The following is a 14,541-nucleotide window of genomic DNA, read 5'->3' as shown; positions in this document are numbered from 1 at the left end:
GCACAGAGGGTGGATTATATCCTGCTCTGTTATAAAGACAACGGTGGCTGAAGCTCTTGTCAAGCCACAACCGATCACCACGACCTGTTCCTGGCAAGAAAACATGTTTTGGCGGCAGATAAAACTTCACAATAGCCCCTTTAAATGACAAGGAACAAATACGAGTGACTGTAATGTTACTGGATGTAAAAAGATCTTGAAACAAGTTGATTTGTGCTGAAAAAAAATTCATTCTAACAGAAATGAAATCCCTTCACATATTTGCGTATCTTCTTGATTTTCATGTTCAGTTGATTTCAGCTCCCACTTTGAAGGTCAAGGTGACATTTAGTTCAACGCTCTTTGCCTACAAACCTTTATTCGGGAGCTGTGTTCATAAACCAGATGTGAGTGGAGTGGATGCCATTAAAGAGAGGGAAGTGAGCATTGATCTGTTTCACTGTGCTGTGCTGGCCACTCCATTTGCCATTCCCTCCCAGGGCAGTTTAGAGTAATTGCTTGCTCAAGGACTTCAGAGGCCTGATTGCTTTAACCCACCATGGCTCCATTTGTGTTTGTCCTAGTTAAACCCCATCCCGCAGTGATAAAGCAATATGCTAAAGATGGCGAAATATTAATAGAAATAAGCAGATTCTACTCTTGTTGGACACTTTGAAAATAAGACTTGTACACTGCGTTCGATTTGCAGACTCCTTGCGTTTGTGGATTTCTGTGTTTACCTTATTAACACCTCCATTTAGGGATCTTCCCCTTCCAGCCTGTTATCTGTAACCTGAGCATATTTATTGAAAGCATCAATTCTGCATCTAACACTCACAACATTCTTACATTCAGACTCTCAGGCTCTGTTCAATGCACATCAGTGTGCTGTCATAGTGTTGTGAGGAAGCAGTGAGCTGCAGTGCAATAAAACACTCTTGGTGATCAGCCCAGAGGTCCTTTCAGCCTCTGCTCGCCTGCACCAAAGCAGCCTACGTTAGCTGAAACAGCATCTGAGCACCGACTCTGTGATGTACCTGTGTTCTCCAAAAATAACCACACACACACTCATGCACCCATACACCCATGCACTCTGACACACGAATATGCACACGTACACACAAGCACACTGATGTCCTCCATTATTTACAGCCAGGTGTATCTGCATGCAAACGGCCCATTTCGAGACAATCTGATCACACAGCGGAGGCTTCGCCCGGTCTGTTCCTTCGCTCGGTGAGAATATCGCCGGGGCGGAATGGAAACTTCATTTTGCAGGGGCTAATATTAGCCTGGGCCTCTGGAAAATTCCTTTTAAATGATCACAAGCTGAGAAAAGGCAAAGAATTTGTTTAGTGTTTTGCCTGACAGTATTCTCTGCATACACGGCAGTTTGTTTCTTTTTTTTTTTTTTTCAGATGGTACAGCACACAGGAGGGTCCTGGGAACACAGATGTAGAGGGAGGGAAGGAGGGAGGGAGGGCTATGGGGGCTCATATGATGAAATGTAATGCTTTTTGACTGTCAGTCTGTCTGTCTCTCTCTCGCTGTCTGAGTTTCTGCTGGCACTATTAACACTTGAACAGTTGAACTACCATGTTCTGCATCCCTGCTCATTTAACTGATAAGGAGATCAGATCACTGTGTGTCTCCTGCTCTGTGTGTGATTTGAATTGCAATTCATAACAGCCACAGCTCTATCTGACATGAGTGATTCTTTCCCTTTTTCATAGTATCAAATACAATGTAAAGTATGTAAAGTATTTTTCTGTGATACGGATTATAGATGGAAATACCTGTGTGTGTCCCTGCCTGTTTCTTCCCTTGAACCCCCATCACTGCCTGATGTACATTTAACTCTCTTATCATTATATGACCCTAACTTTATCACCTGTGTTTGTGTATTGGCATGTGTGTGTGTGTGTGTGTGTGTGTGTGTGTGTGTGTGTGTGTGTCTGTGTGTGTGTATGTTTTGTTAGGAAAATCCCACCTGGCCATAGTTCAGAGGGTGAACAATGAGGGTGAGGGAGACCCTTTCTATGAGGTTCTGGGTATTGTCACCCTGGAGGACGTTATTGAAGAAATCATCAAGTCAGAGATCCTGGACGAGACTGACTTGTACAGTAAGTTCTCTTGAAGCTCAGACTTCTTAGAGTTTAAGACTTCAAGGCGTCACCAGCCTGTCAAAGTAAGAGCCCCAGACTTAAATCCATGGCTTGTTATAAACTGATCCAAGCCCAGCGGTTGGGCTCAATTTAACAGCTCTCTTACATCACAGTGACTTTAAAGCAATCTAATGTGGGTCTAATTCATGCTGCATAATTACTTAAATATACATTTGTAAACTTGCAGGGGCTCTCAAATAAGCATTAGTGAATGAGTCACATCATATTCTTTATTCTGCAATGTTTTTGGTATCAAGGCTGTAGCTATAATATTGCACAGTATAGCATAGTGTAGTATGCTAGTATAGTATAGCACAATATAGCATGATACCAAAATCTGACAAAAGGCAATGTGGAGCTGATAACTGTTATATGTGCAGAATCTGACGAGTTGTGAATCTTGAAAGACACAAATGTTTAAATGCCAGTTAAAAGGCACAACTAAAGCTGCGCTGATCAGTCGTTTTGTCTCAACAATGTGTAAAGTAAAAAGGGGTTGTTTGTATAGTAATGAACCCACTGGGAATTATGGCACAACTCAGCGCTGCATTCAGCTGTAGTCTACCTGCTTATCACCAAATATGGTGGAGCATTTAGTGGCTAAAGATCCAGATATTCCCCTAAAGAGTTGGTGGAGAACAAAACAAAAGAGAGTGAGTGAATGTATATTCATCAGGTGATCAGAAATATGACTCCAAATGAATGCTAATATTGCAATGAGCTAGTGTTTGCTAACAATTTGCCTCAGTGTTTTAATTCTAGTTTAATTTGACTTATTTCTGGGTGAAATGGAATATGTGAGTGGAGTTTTCATTTCAAGAGGGATTTGACCAAAGAGTTCAGATTTGATTGGACCAGAGCTGTAGAGCTATTTATGACCGTTAAAGTGTCAGTGTTTTTCCACTGATCCAACAAACACACACTTTCCTACCATGATATTGTTCTGTTAGCTAATATGACTAACAAGCTAACAGTCAAGAGTGGTCTTATTTGATGGGGGAGGGATTAGCTAGTCACCCCAACTTAAATTTAACTAGATATACTTATGTATGATGCAGGGTGAGTCATCAGAAATGTTTTACAGGAAGAGAAATAAGAGGGATACTGATATATATAAGTACAGAAAAAGTGACAGTTAACGCAGAGACACATGAACTGTCAAAGATGAACTGCTGCCTGAAAATGTTGACAAGCTTAAAAAAATGTCCTCGTCCTTCCTTGCATCAGTTTGTGTGAAGATGTCTCAATTAGGGTTTGGAAAATGTTACTGCAGCTAAGTTCAGACTCTTGAGGAGGACTTTTGCATTAAGACATTTTTTATTATCAGTTTATTTACATTTAAAAAATAAAAATTTATTGTGTAATTTTACACTTAAGATTCTCTATGGTGAAACATTTTACATCCGAGCATGAATAAATAATGATTTTAATGACAAACCTTGAACTGGCTGTACTGTTACAACCCTAGTGGTATCAGTGAAGGCCCGCAGACATGGAGTACGTGCCAGTCTATTTGTTGCCCTAATACATATGGCTTTAAGTAATGCTAAGAATGTGGTAAGCTAACAGTGTAGCCCCCTATAGCTCTCCTTTAGTTCTGAGAAGGACGCCACAGCTACGTTTCTGGAAAAAGCAATAAGCTTTGGGTAACTCAAGTTTAGTCACCCTATGACCCGGGACGACTAGCTCAGTATCTGTGCAGTGGTATGGATTGACCTTTTTCTGTTTCAGAAAAGGTCTCAGTTTGTGTCTTACCCCCGACTTTTAATTTTCCCTCCTCAGCTGACAACAAGACGAAGAAGAAAATCACCCATCGGGAAAGGAAGCAGGATTTCTCGGCCTTCAAGCCTACCGACAATGAAATGAAGGTTAAAATATCACCTCAGCTTCTGCTGGCTACCCTGCGTTTCCTAGCAACAGGCAAGTGGGCTGCGTTGCTGCTTGACTTCCCCCAGTGTGCCCTCAGCCCCTCACTGTGGGGAAAGTGTGTGTGTGTGAGCTGTTTGTGTGTGCATGTGCCCGTATGGGCTTTGAATTTTTGGGCAAGTGGGTGTAGGGGGGAGTGAGTATGTGTGTAGAATGAGTATCTGGTGTGTGTGTGTGTGTGTGTGTGTGTGTGTGTGTGTGTGTGTGTGTGTGTGTGTGAGGGAGTGAGTTGTGTGAGGACTCACAACAAGCGTGTTGGTATGCATGTGTGTGTGTTTGTGAAGAGGTGGAAGGCCTTTCGGGAGCGCGGCACGGGATGTCTGTGCAGACTGTGCGCGGCTCCAAAAAAAAAAAAGCAGGCGTCTATTTGCTTGCATGTCATGCACTGAAGGTTACATGTTGAGTCACAGCTTTAAAAACACCACCCTGTTTGCTTACACTCGTTCCTGAGTGACATCACACCCAGCATTTTTGGCCTATGATCGGGGTTCTCACACAAGTCGACATATTTAGTGTAAAATGTGAAATATTTCAACCCACTTTCCCTTGGGAAATGGATTTCTGAACAGACAGAAGAATATCCAAGTTCTGCTACAACAGCAGCAGCAGCAGCAGCAGCAGCAGCAGCAGCAGCAGTTGACCATGCCTCACTGAGGTTGGATTTGCTTTAGAACTTTGACCTAGCAGCTAAGCGTTGATTTAGTTCCTCTAAAGACTATTAGGGAGTTTAGTTCCTGGTGGTGGAGCCAGCAGCCAGCTGACACATATCACCGCCGCTGAGTTGAAGGAGCTGATTGGCCAATTAGGTGGTTGAAGCAGACCAGTCATGTTTAGGATACATCTTTTACAAGTTTTAAATGAGTTTTTGGTCAGGTCTGAATGTGTAGAGAGGTTTGTGTGCAGGAACAGAGAGGAAACTATGGCTGCAACTATGGGTAAGGAAAAACTCCACAAATAAAAACCCTGTCATGGCATAGAAAAGAAGAGCACCAGAGGAGGGATCACTCTTCCAGGACAGACAGGCCAGCAGTAGGTCTATATATATATATATATATATATATATATATAGATAAAAAGAGTAGACAGAAATAACAATAGTGAAGTTTTAGTATGGAGGAACTTGTATTCCTACCCTAAACTTGTGATACTTTTATGTTAGGTTTTGCTTGTATGAAGGTTTGTTTCAACCTGATGAATGCTACCTGTTCATGAGGAGGTGGTGTTTTTTGTGAAATTTTATGATGAGACTAATTGACACCTCATTCTTCTTTTGGTTCCACCGTTTGTGAGCAAGTTTCATTCACACAAAGTCAGAGTAGAAGAATTATAGTCCTGCGTTGAGAAATCAGCAGATAAAAAGTAACTTGGCAGCGGTGTCAGTGGTGGTATGACGGGACCTGAAACAGAGGATGTTAATTGTAAACTACAGCTGCCAACATTGTGTCATCAGAGCAGTGACAGAAATAAGGAGTGAATTTAATATAAAATCAGATGCAATGAAAAATCTTGCTAATGCAAAGTGGTGCATGGCTGAGATGGGAGGTATAATCAAATGATTTAGTGAAAAGAGTGGGAGGATTATCCTAACAACTGAACTGTAGCTTATAAGTTGCCAAAAACAGAATATGCCAATAAAATGAAAAAATATTTTTAAGAAAAACAAATTAAAATGAAAAATGTCAAACCTCCCAGTAAACTGGCAAACTATGATGTTGATGATATGGTGAGCATAATAATAATTTAGCAAAGGTTTACTCTGCTTGTGTTTATTTCTGTAACATATTTAAACTCCCAATGTAATTCACATTAAGTCATTATAATTCTGAAGTAAAACAAGTGTTTTTCTCTTGTGCAGAGAGACAGATATTACACATAACTTGTACCACAGGTTTGACCCACTCATAAGTTTTCTTCATACTGCTCATACGTGACACTTTAAAACGAATGTGTTGGTGCAAATGGTTTGATTAGATGTTTGGTCTATAAAATGTCAGAAAATGTGTGAAAAATGTTTGTCACCGTTATTGTGGAACAAAAGGTGACATCTGCAAATTGCTCGTTTTGTCCAACCAACACTCCAAAACATAAACATTTTTAATTTTTAATGATAAAAAACCAGCCAATAGGAAACTGATATTGATTATTGGTACCAGCCTCAAACCCCAGTATCTGTTGGAATACACTTAATGTTTGACTCTCTCTCTCTCTCTCTCTCTCTCTCTCTCTCCTCAGAGGTTGAGCCATTCGCTCCTGTGCAAATGTCAGAAAAGATTCTGCTGCGCTTGTTGAAGCATCCAAACGTCATCCAGGAGCTGAAATACGACGACAAGAACAAGCGGGCGGTAGAACACTACCTCTTCCACAGGAACAAGCCCGTGGATTATTTCATCCTCATTCTGCAGGTGTGTGGACACGATGAGGTGCATCAGCAGATTTGTTCCAAACCAAACATGTCCAACATCGGCCATGCTACTGGACTGCATTTAAAATGACGTACAGCACAAACATTCATTATCATTCAGACAGTAATAAGAGTATTTGTACCTTTTTCTCCTAAAATAGATAGACAGTGTGTTTTGTAGCTCATGCAGTTAGGGTTTTTTTTTTTTTTTTACCTCATCTGTATTAATATTTGATCTTTCCTCTTTTACAATTTCAATTCTGTGTTATCACTGCAGCTACGCACAACTATACTACACTATATATTACACTAAACACATTTTAGTGTACTGACACATTACTGTCAGTACTACAAGCTGTTTCCATAGTGTAGCCATTGATCTAACAGAGTTGTGCTGCAGGGGTCATGCATCCTTAATAGGTATGCATGGTATGATTGTACTGCAGTTTGGATTAAAACATGCAACAATGCCATAGATACACAACTCGTCATGAATACAAATGTCTGATCTAAGAGATACACCACTTGAAAGTCCACTTACATCGTTTTTAGTGCACAAGAAAGTGAAAAGCATCATACATAACATGTGAAATGTGTATTTCCAAGGTTTCTTAACAAATCATAATGCATTTATCCTCTAATGTAAGTTTATTTAAAAATGGAAGCATTAACAGAATATTAGTAGTGGTGTACACATCCCTCTCCTTTCTCTCTGCCTTTGCAGACACCTAAAAGATATCCTGCTATAGAGTTTCCATTATTTATTCAAAAGCAGATCAAAACAAGTGCTGCTGACCTTCATGTAGCCTTACAGTTTGAAACTGGTCTGAGCGTCTGCTCTGTCTCTGAATACGCTGCTGGTGCCAACTCAGAGTCTTCCCCGTTGGTGTTAAAGAGAGTATCAAGTATTTCATGAGGCTTGAGATCAAGGGAAGTCCCAAATTATAGGCACTAAAGTGGAGTTGAAAGTCTTGGTGGTTTTTCCACAGTGAAAACACTACACAGAACATTTACAAATATAATTATGACATTCACATACTTTGTATATTTCCACCCTATCAGTCTAGTAAGTCAATATGCGTAGTAGCTGCGGATCAAATGAGGTCCAGGTTGGACAAGTGTGAGGTCACTGCCCTTGAGACCAGGCTTAGGAGCAGATTGGGAGCTATTAAACAGAGTACGGATTTTCTACAAGTAGTAAAAAGGAGAGGAAAGAGGGAGGGAAGGAGCGGGTGGATTTGTTCTAAACTCACGGGCAGGGTGAATAAATGTATTTGAGCAGGAAAAGAATCAAAAGATTTTGAAAAGGGTGAAAGCGGAATTGCAAAGCACAAAGCTGTAGCGGAAATCCTAGATAGAAAGGCTGAGCGAAATATACTGTAACTGACACAATGAAGCACTAATGCTCCACACACAACAACCACACATGCATTTGGATGAATTAAAAAAAAAAGAAATCATAAAATGCAGACACTTTGAAAAGTAAGCTGAGTACTCCACCTTGTTGTGTTGTGCAGTTTTTGCAGATAACAGTTGGTTGTTACTGTCACAGGGGAAAGTGGAGGTGGAAGCAGGAAAAGAGGGGATGAAGTTTGAAGCGGGGCCGTTTTCCTTCTATGGGATGATGGCTCTGACAGCTTCTCCAGGTAAGACCTCTGACTGACACTTCCTGTCTTTGTCTGAAGTTTGAAATGCTTTATTTCATTTTTGAATAAATGATTAAAATGCAGTTTCTTGTGTCTGTAGCAGCGGGAATTGAAAACTGTAAAGAACCAAAAACCTAGCATCAAATGCTCGCTTAGCTTCATACTGTTTTTTCATGTATTCTTTGATCAGACAGTTCCTGATTTAGATGATAATTTTAACTTTACTTTATTTTGTTTCTGTAAAAAACTTAACATTTAAAAAAAATAAAAGATTATTTTATCAAATGAATTAAGGATTCTATAGGAAATACTTTAATATCCCTCAAATAAAGTGTTGAAAAAGTATTGTTTTTGTATCAGTTGTAAAAGTCAGGTATCATATCAGCATAAGAATAAATCTAAATTATTTATAATCATCCAGTTCTAGTCCCATTGTACTTACTAAGTACCTGCAGTATTACCTATTTCTTGCTTGGTGAAGCTTTCAGCAGAGATGCACATGAAATTGAAAGCCAAAGTAAAAGCCAAATACATTGTAAAAAACAGTTTTAACTTTCTCCTAAATCGTGTAGAAATGGACCTGCCCTCCCTTTCTTTGTGCTAGTAACCAGGTTGTGCTGCCAAGCCGGCAAAGAACAGATCACTTTATGATCCTCTCTGATCAAAAGCCTAAATTTCCTTTGGTGAATGTTTATGAACAACAGATGTGAGACTGAAAAGGCCGTCCTGCAGTGACATCATGAGAAAGCGTCACCCAGTGATCCGCTCTGTCTCCACAGTTCATTCATAAACTACAATACTATTCTCAGCATTTCTCAACTGTTCTGAGTCACTTGGGTGGTGGGATCTGAGAGACACCTACTGGTGGAAAAGTAGAATAACCTTCCTCTGTGTGTGTGCGTAGGTTCTCAGCATAAAAGAAAACGCACAAATCAAGTACTTGATGATTCTACGTGATGGTGCATTTTCTTTAATTGAACCTTTCAGTACAAGTTCAACAGCAGTTAAGACTGAAGGAGAAAAGTGTGCGGCTTTAATCCGTAGACCTTGTGCTGGTGCTCCTCTGCCTTTTGACCCCAGAACGTTTACAGTTTGTGGACATGCATTGATTCATTTCCACCTTTAACAGACGTTTCTCCTCTGTTTTTCCCTCTTTGCTCTTTCTCTCTTCTCTTCCCCAAGTCCCTCTGTCGCTGTCTCGTACGTTTGTGGTCAGTAGGGCTGAATCATTAGCAGGATCTCCAGGTACAGTGGCCTCTTCTCTCTATGTGTATATATGTCTTCATATCTAATACCACACACATCCTCCTGTCAACCAATTAGACAGTTTGAAAAATAATGTGTTGTTGAATTCAAAATGTTGCATAGATGATTGTCTGCAAAGTTTAACCTGCACGGTTTGTGTTGACGTACATGAGAGTGTTTTATCATTTTGATCCTCACTGCCTGCATGTGCATCTTTTTTTGCTACTTTGTGGCAAAGACAGTGTTGGTGTGTGCATGCCTGAAAGTCTGTTTGTACTTGAATGCAACATGCTCTGTATATTCATGTGTGTATAAGTGAAAGAAAGAGGGAGAGAGGTAAACAGATTCGGATTGAGACTTTACACCCTCATTCCCTGAGCCATTAGTCAAGTGGCTGAATGGTGTTGGAGACTGGAGGCCCCAGAGCGGACCCAGGCTCCACCCCGCTCGCCCCTAACCTTTAACCCTCCGACTACATAAACAAGACCTACAGCTACAGCCCCCTGCCGGACACCACTGAGCGCACATACAAAGACACACATGCACACATATGTTCACATGCGCAGGCACATGTACACGGAGCGCACACACTCCACACATAACTACGGACATGCTGCCAGGAACACAAACACACCCACATGTCTCCGGAAATGCAGTTGAACAAATACGCTCGTGTTCTGCACCTCTTAACGTGTTTTTTTTTTTTTTCCATCCAGTCTGATGCTGCGCACACAGTTGAGTGTGTATCTGCGTGTAGGTAAAGGCATTATGTGTGTATCCTTGACACACACCGCCATTTTTTTGTACTGACCTGGCCCCTGTGGCCCCTAGAAAGTGGAGTACTAATCCGCAAGAGTTCACATGCCAGGTCTTTGGCCCACTGCGCTCAGTCCACACACACATACACACACACACACACACACACACACACACACACACATGCTGTTTGTGCGTCTCGCTCCCTATCACGCACATATTCCAACATGGGATTACATACATTCCAGTCAGCGTAGTAGCATTAGGCTCGGCCAAGCCGTTTCCACTTTGTTGTGTGTGATTTTCACTAGGCTTCTTTAAGAAGTGGAAAACATAATCTGTCTTTAATTAAAAAATGACAAAACACACACACACACTCACACACACACACATACACACACACGCAAAAACAGAGCACGTTTTCTGTGTGGTGGCTCATAGAAGGAAGCCACATCATTGGAGACCACCGACTCGTTACCTACAGTATGAAACGTCCCTCACCTAAAGCCTTATACAGTAATGAGATTTCCATCACAGCGAGCTTCTGTGCTTATATCTAACACTTGACCTGGAAAAAATGTCATCAATACACAGGTTCCTAAGTGCTGCCGGAGCTGTTGTTCAGCTCCACTCATTTCAGAGCCAGCTGTGAGAAGGTTAGAACAGGTACATGATAGAGTTTTAAATCTGAAGAACGTGGCCAGATGGATAATGTACTGCACTCGTTACTGTGATGATTAGCATCTGACAGGACTAAACAACAATGTGTATCTGTACCAAGCTTCATATAAACTTGAAGATGTAAATGATTAGAGCAATAGAGATGTCAAATAAGAAATCATCACACACTGTCTTGCTCTTGTTCTTGTTCTTGGGAAGAACGAGTGTTATCAAACTCTGTTTCTCCAGCCAGTGTGACATAATGACACACATCTCATTTGCCATGTGTTTTTTTTTTTTGTGGATATGACAGCTCTGGTGCAACAGCAGCACAGTCTATAGGGAGAAAGACAAACCAGCTGAACCTAATTACGATGCCTAAAAGGCCACAGGTTTTCGGGAATGTGCATTGCATCACTTGCATTTCAACACATTTCCTGGGAACATGCAGAGGTTGAGAGGGAAAGCTAAAGTAAGTTGTGCCTCTGGCAAAAGCTTTGTGAAGGAAAGAAATTCCCACCATGGCCCCTGAGGAGCTCGCTACCAATTCTAATGAGAAATCATTTGTGTAAAATACATCAGTGACATCTCAATATTATAGGGCCTTAGGTCTCAATTATTTATATTATTTTTCTCCTAGTCTTCCCTTAAAGAAACAACTCAGAAAAGCTAGACTTGGATCAATTAGACTTCTGTCTTTTAAACATCTTTTCCCGCTCTTTCACCTCCTTACAGAAAATAAATCTCCTCCACGGCCGTTTGGACTCAACCACTCCGACTCTCTGAACAGGAGTGATCGCATCGACGCCATCACTCCGACGCTGGGCAACAGCAACAACCAGCTCAACTCCTTCCTGCAGATCTACGTACCGGACTACTCAGTCAGAGCGCGCTCAGACCTGCAGTATATTAAGGTGAGAACACAACAACAACTAGTGAGCAGAGAGTAACTCACACGGAGGCTGATGTTTGTATACGTATGATTAAAGGTTTGACCAACGTTTATGTTTCATATCAACAGTCTTAATCGTTTGGACAGTAGAGACAGGGATGATTATGACTATAAAAAACCTGATAATAGACACATTCAATTGATTTATTGATAAGCAGATTATTAACTATATAGACTATTAAAGGAAATATGATAAAATTCGCAGATAAATTTGCTACTGCACCAATCAATATTTTTATTTACAAAATGTGACTCCACAGTTCCCCTCAGCTCTGGAGCGTTTTAGTTTCTTTCATTTTTCATGTTTTTCTTTAATTTTGTTGGTTGACTCCATCAGCTCTCGTCAGTGTGGACTTACATTCATTAGGAATACACGCACATGGCTCCAAATCAATGATTACCCTCATTTCTGCCAGATGTGTGAATAAGAAAAAAAGTTGATCTTGCATTTGTTCAGCTGCTGCCAAAAAGGCCAAAATACAGTTAACAAAGACATTTAAAAGACAGCTTGTTTTAAGCAACTTGTTGCTCACAGATACAGCTGTGAACCTCTGGAGCCTTGTTGTGGCACAATTAGAGCTGTAAGCAGTGTTAGGGTCAGGGTTAGCGCATTCCCCTGAAACTCTGAGGAAATGAATCATGTGAGAATCATTCAATGCTGCTTTTTATTGTTGAATGAATTGCTCTGATTTTGATTGGATTTATTTATGCATTGATTTATTACTTTATTCGTTAGTCAGAGTTTATTGATTTATATTATTAATTCCTTTTTTACTATCCAATAAAATATCAATTACGTAATTGCATCATGACCATTCAAAAGACAGTGCCTTCACATTTGACAAGAAGAAATACACAATTCTCACAAAACCTTTCATTAGACACTAAAACTCTATTCTGAAACTCAGATACTTTAAGTTTAGTGGTGGTCGAGAGACTCTACTGACTGTAAAAGATCATTAAATTAATTAGAAAATTATTACAGTTGTGTTCAAGGAGTAACAGTCATTGTGATGGACTAATTAAAACCAATTTCCTCTTTACTTATTGGCAAATCAGTACATCAAACCACTGTTTACAGTCTTACGTTTACCTACCAGCTCTGTCTCCACTCTATACTGTACATCACAACACAATCAGTTACAGATGACACCATCTTCACTGTTTCCTAGGTAACACGTCAACAGTACCAGAACGCCGTGATGGCGTCACGGATGGACAAGACACCCCAATCCACAGACAGTGAGTTCACTAAGATCGAGCTCACGCTGACGGAGCTCCACGACGGAGTGGAGACCCCAGCAGTCGTCACCACCACAGCCAGCACCACTAGCACCACCCCTGCCGTGGCCATAGCTGTGGCCAACGAGACGTCCCACCTGCTCAACCAGCAGCAGAACTGTGTGGGCCTCAGCAGGAGCAACCACAGCGCCCACAACGAGGGACCCATCTAGCCCCCACCGAGCCCGGTGGAGACCCAGACCCTCCACCCTGTCTCGTGGACACACACAGAGCGGTGGCATAGATGGAGATGAGGGAAAGTGGGGAAGTGGAGGCGGGTGGAGTGAGGGTTCTGCTCCGACCAGTAGCCCCCAGTCAGTCAGTAAGTGAGACCCTTTCATGAAGGGGCAGTGGGGAAGACGGGTGCTGTGTCACCCTGAATGCCCCCCCACCTGAACGCTGTCAGAATCCCTGCTGTACTACATCCTCTTACAGAGGCTGCACTCGGACAGAACCTGTGACTGAGCTTCTTTTTTGGGACAATCTGACACTTTCATAGCGGTGACTTGGACGAGAGGACAACAGAGTCATGCAAACCCCGCCCCTTTACCCTACAAACACACACACACACACACACACACACACACACACACACACACACACTCACAACATAACACAACATTCGCTGTACTTTCTCCTCAGGCCAAAGACTTTGGTCCCAACCTTTCTTACACTGGACACAGACTGTTTTTGCACACATACTCGAACACGCTCACATTCCCGTACACACACACACACACACACACACACATAGAAATGCAACTTACCCACCTGTGCATCTTTCAGGGAGGCTCAGTCGACTGTTGATCCCATCAGAGAGGACTCAAACCCAAACACGCAGAGAGCAACGGTTAGTCAAAGACTGCACCAAAAACCGCTTTGAAATAAACCGTTAAACCACGAACCAAGAATGTTTTCCTGTATTTATTTATTTTATAATATTGTATGTATATATGTATGCGTGGAGACATGATATGACATAAACTGGCATACGAGCATGCACGAGCATAAACACAGAGGTGTGCGTGTGGCACACGTGTCATATCAAAAAGGACATGCTACATATATGGAGATGAACATCCATTCATGTATATGAGGAGGTGAGGGTCTTTTACAGATACAGTATGTATATTACAGATCTTCTTATTTTTACTATTATCCTAAATCAGGCTTATGGTACACTATCTTTTTCACCTTTAAAAAAATCACACTATTGCCTTTAAGAGAAATCATATAATTAATTATTTTAACAAAGTGCAATGAGAGCAATTTATTTAAGAGATGATTATGAATAAAAAAAATCACTGTATTATAAATTGACAGATATATTTGTATGTAAGTACTGTATGTATATGTATATTTGTTTTTGAAAAAATGCTTAACTGCAGCCATCCACAAGCAAAATTGTCTTTAGTCAGTCTCTGTTTTCTCTTTGTCTCTTTCATGTTTTTTTGCATCCTTTGACCTCAAACTAGTATATGTTCATATGGGAGTTATGATGCCTAACAGTGTGTGGGGGTGGGGAGGGGG

At 41.1% G+C, this 14,541-nt stretch overlaps 1 protein-coding gene across 1 annotated transcript in view; it reads left to right on the top strand.

Moving 5' to 3' along the window:
• cnnm2b (cyclin and CBS domain divalent metal cation transport mediator 2b) overlaps positions 1–14,516 on the top strand; it is a 38,420-nt gene extending 23,904 nt beyond the window's left edge. Inside the window, exons 2-8 of the mRNA XM_023422015.2 lie at positions 1,959–2,102; positions 3,927–4,064; positions 6,303–6,472; positions 8,024–8,117; positions 9,300–9,362; positions 11,514–11,692; positions 12,903–14,516. Of these exons, the coding sequence (XP_023277783.1) occupies positions 1,959–2,102; positions 3,927–4,064; positions 6,303–6,472; positions 8,024–8,117; positions 9,300–9,362; positions 11,514–11,692; positions 12,903–13,184 (1,070 nt within the window). The 3' untranslated portion in view covers positions 13,185–14,516. The remainder of the gene's footprint in view (positions 1–1,958; positions 2,103–3,926; positions 4,065–6,302; positions 6,473–8,023; positions 8,118–9,299; positions 9,363–11,513; positions 11,693–12,902) is intronic.
• Positions 14,517–14,541: the final 25 nt, after the last annotated feature.

Source organism: Seriola lalandi, unplaced genomic scaffold (genome assembly GCF_002814215.2).
Source record: "Seriola lalandi dorsalis isolate HSWRI2012SDOR001 ecotype SW California unplaced genomic scaffold, Sedor1 jcf7180002054678, whole genome shotgun sequence".
Taxonomy (NCBI): Eukaryota; Metazoa; Chordata; class Actinopteri; order Carangiformes; family Carangidae; genus Seriola; species Seriola lalandi.
The sequence above is the reverse complement of the archived record's forward strand: the minus strand, read 5'-3'. Positions and strand labels throughout refer to the sequence as shown.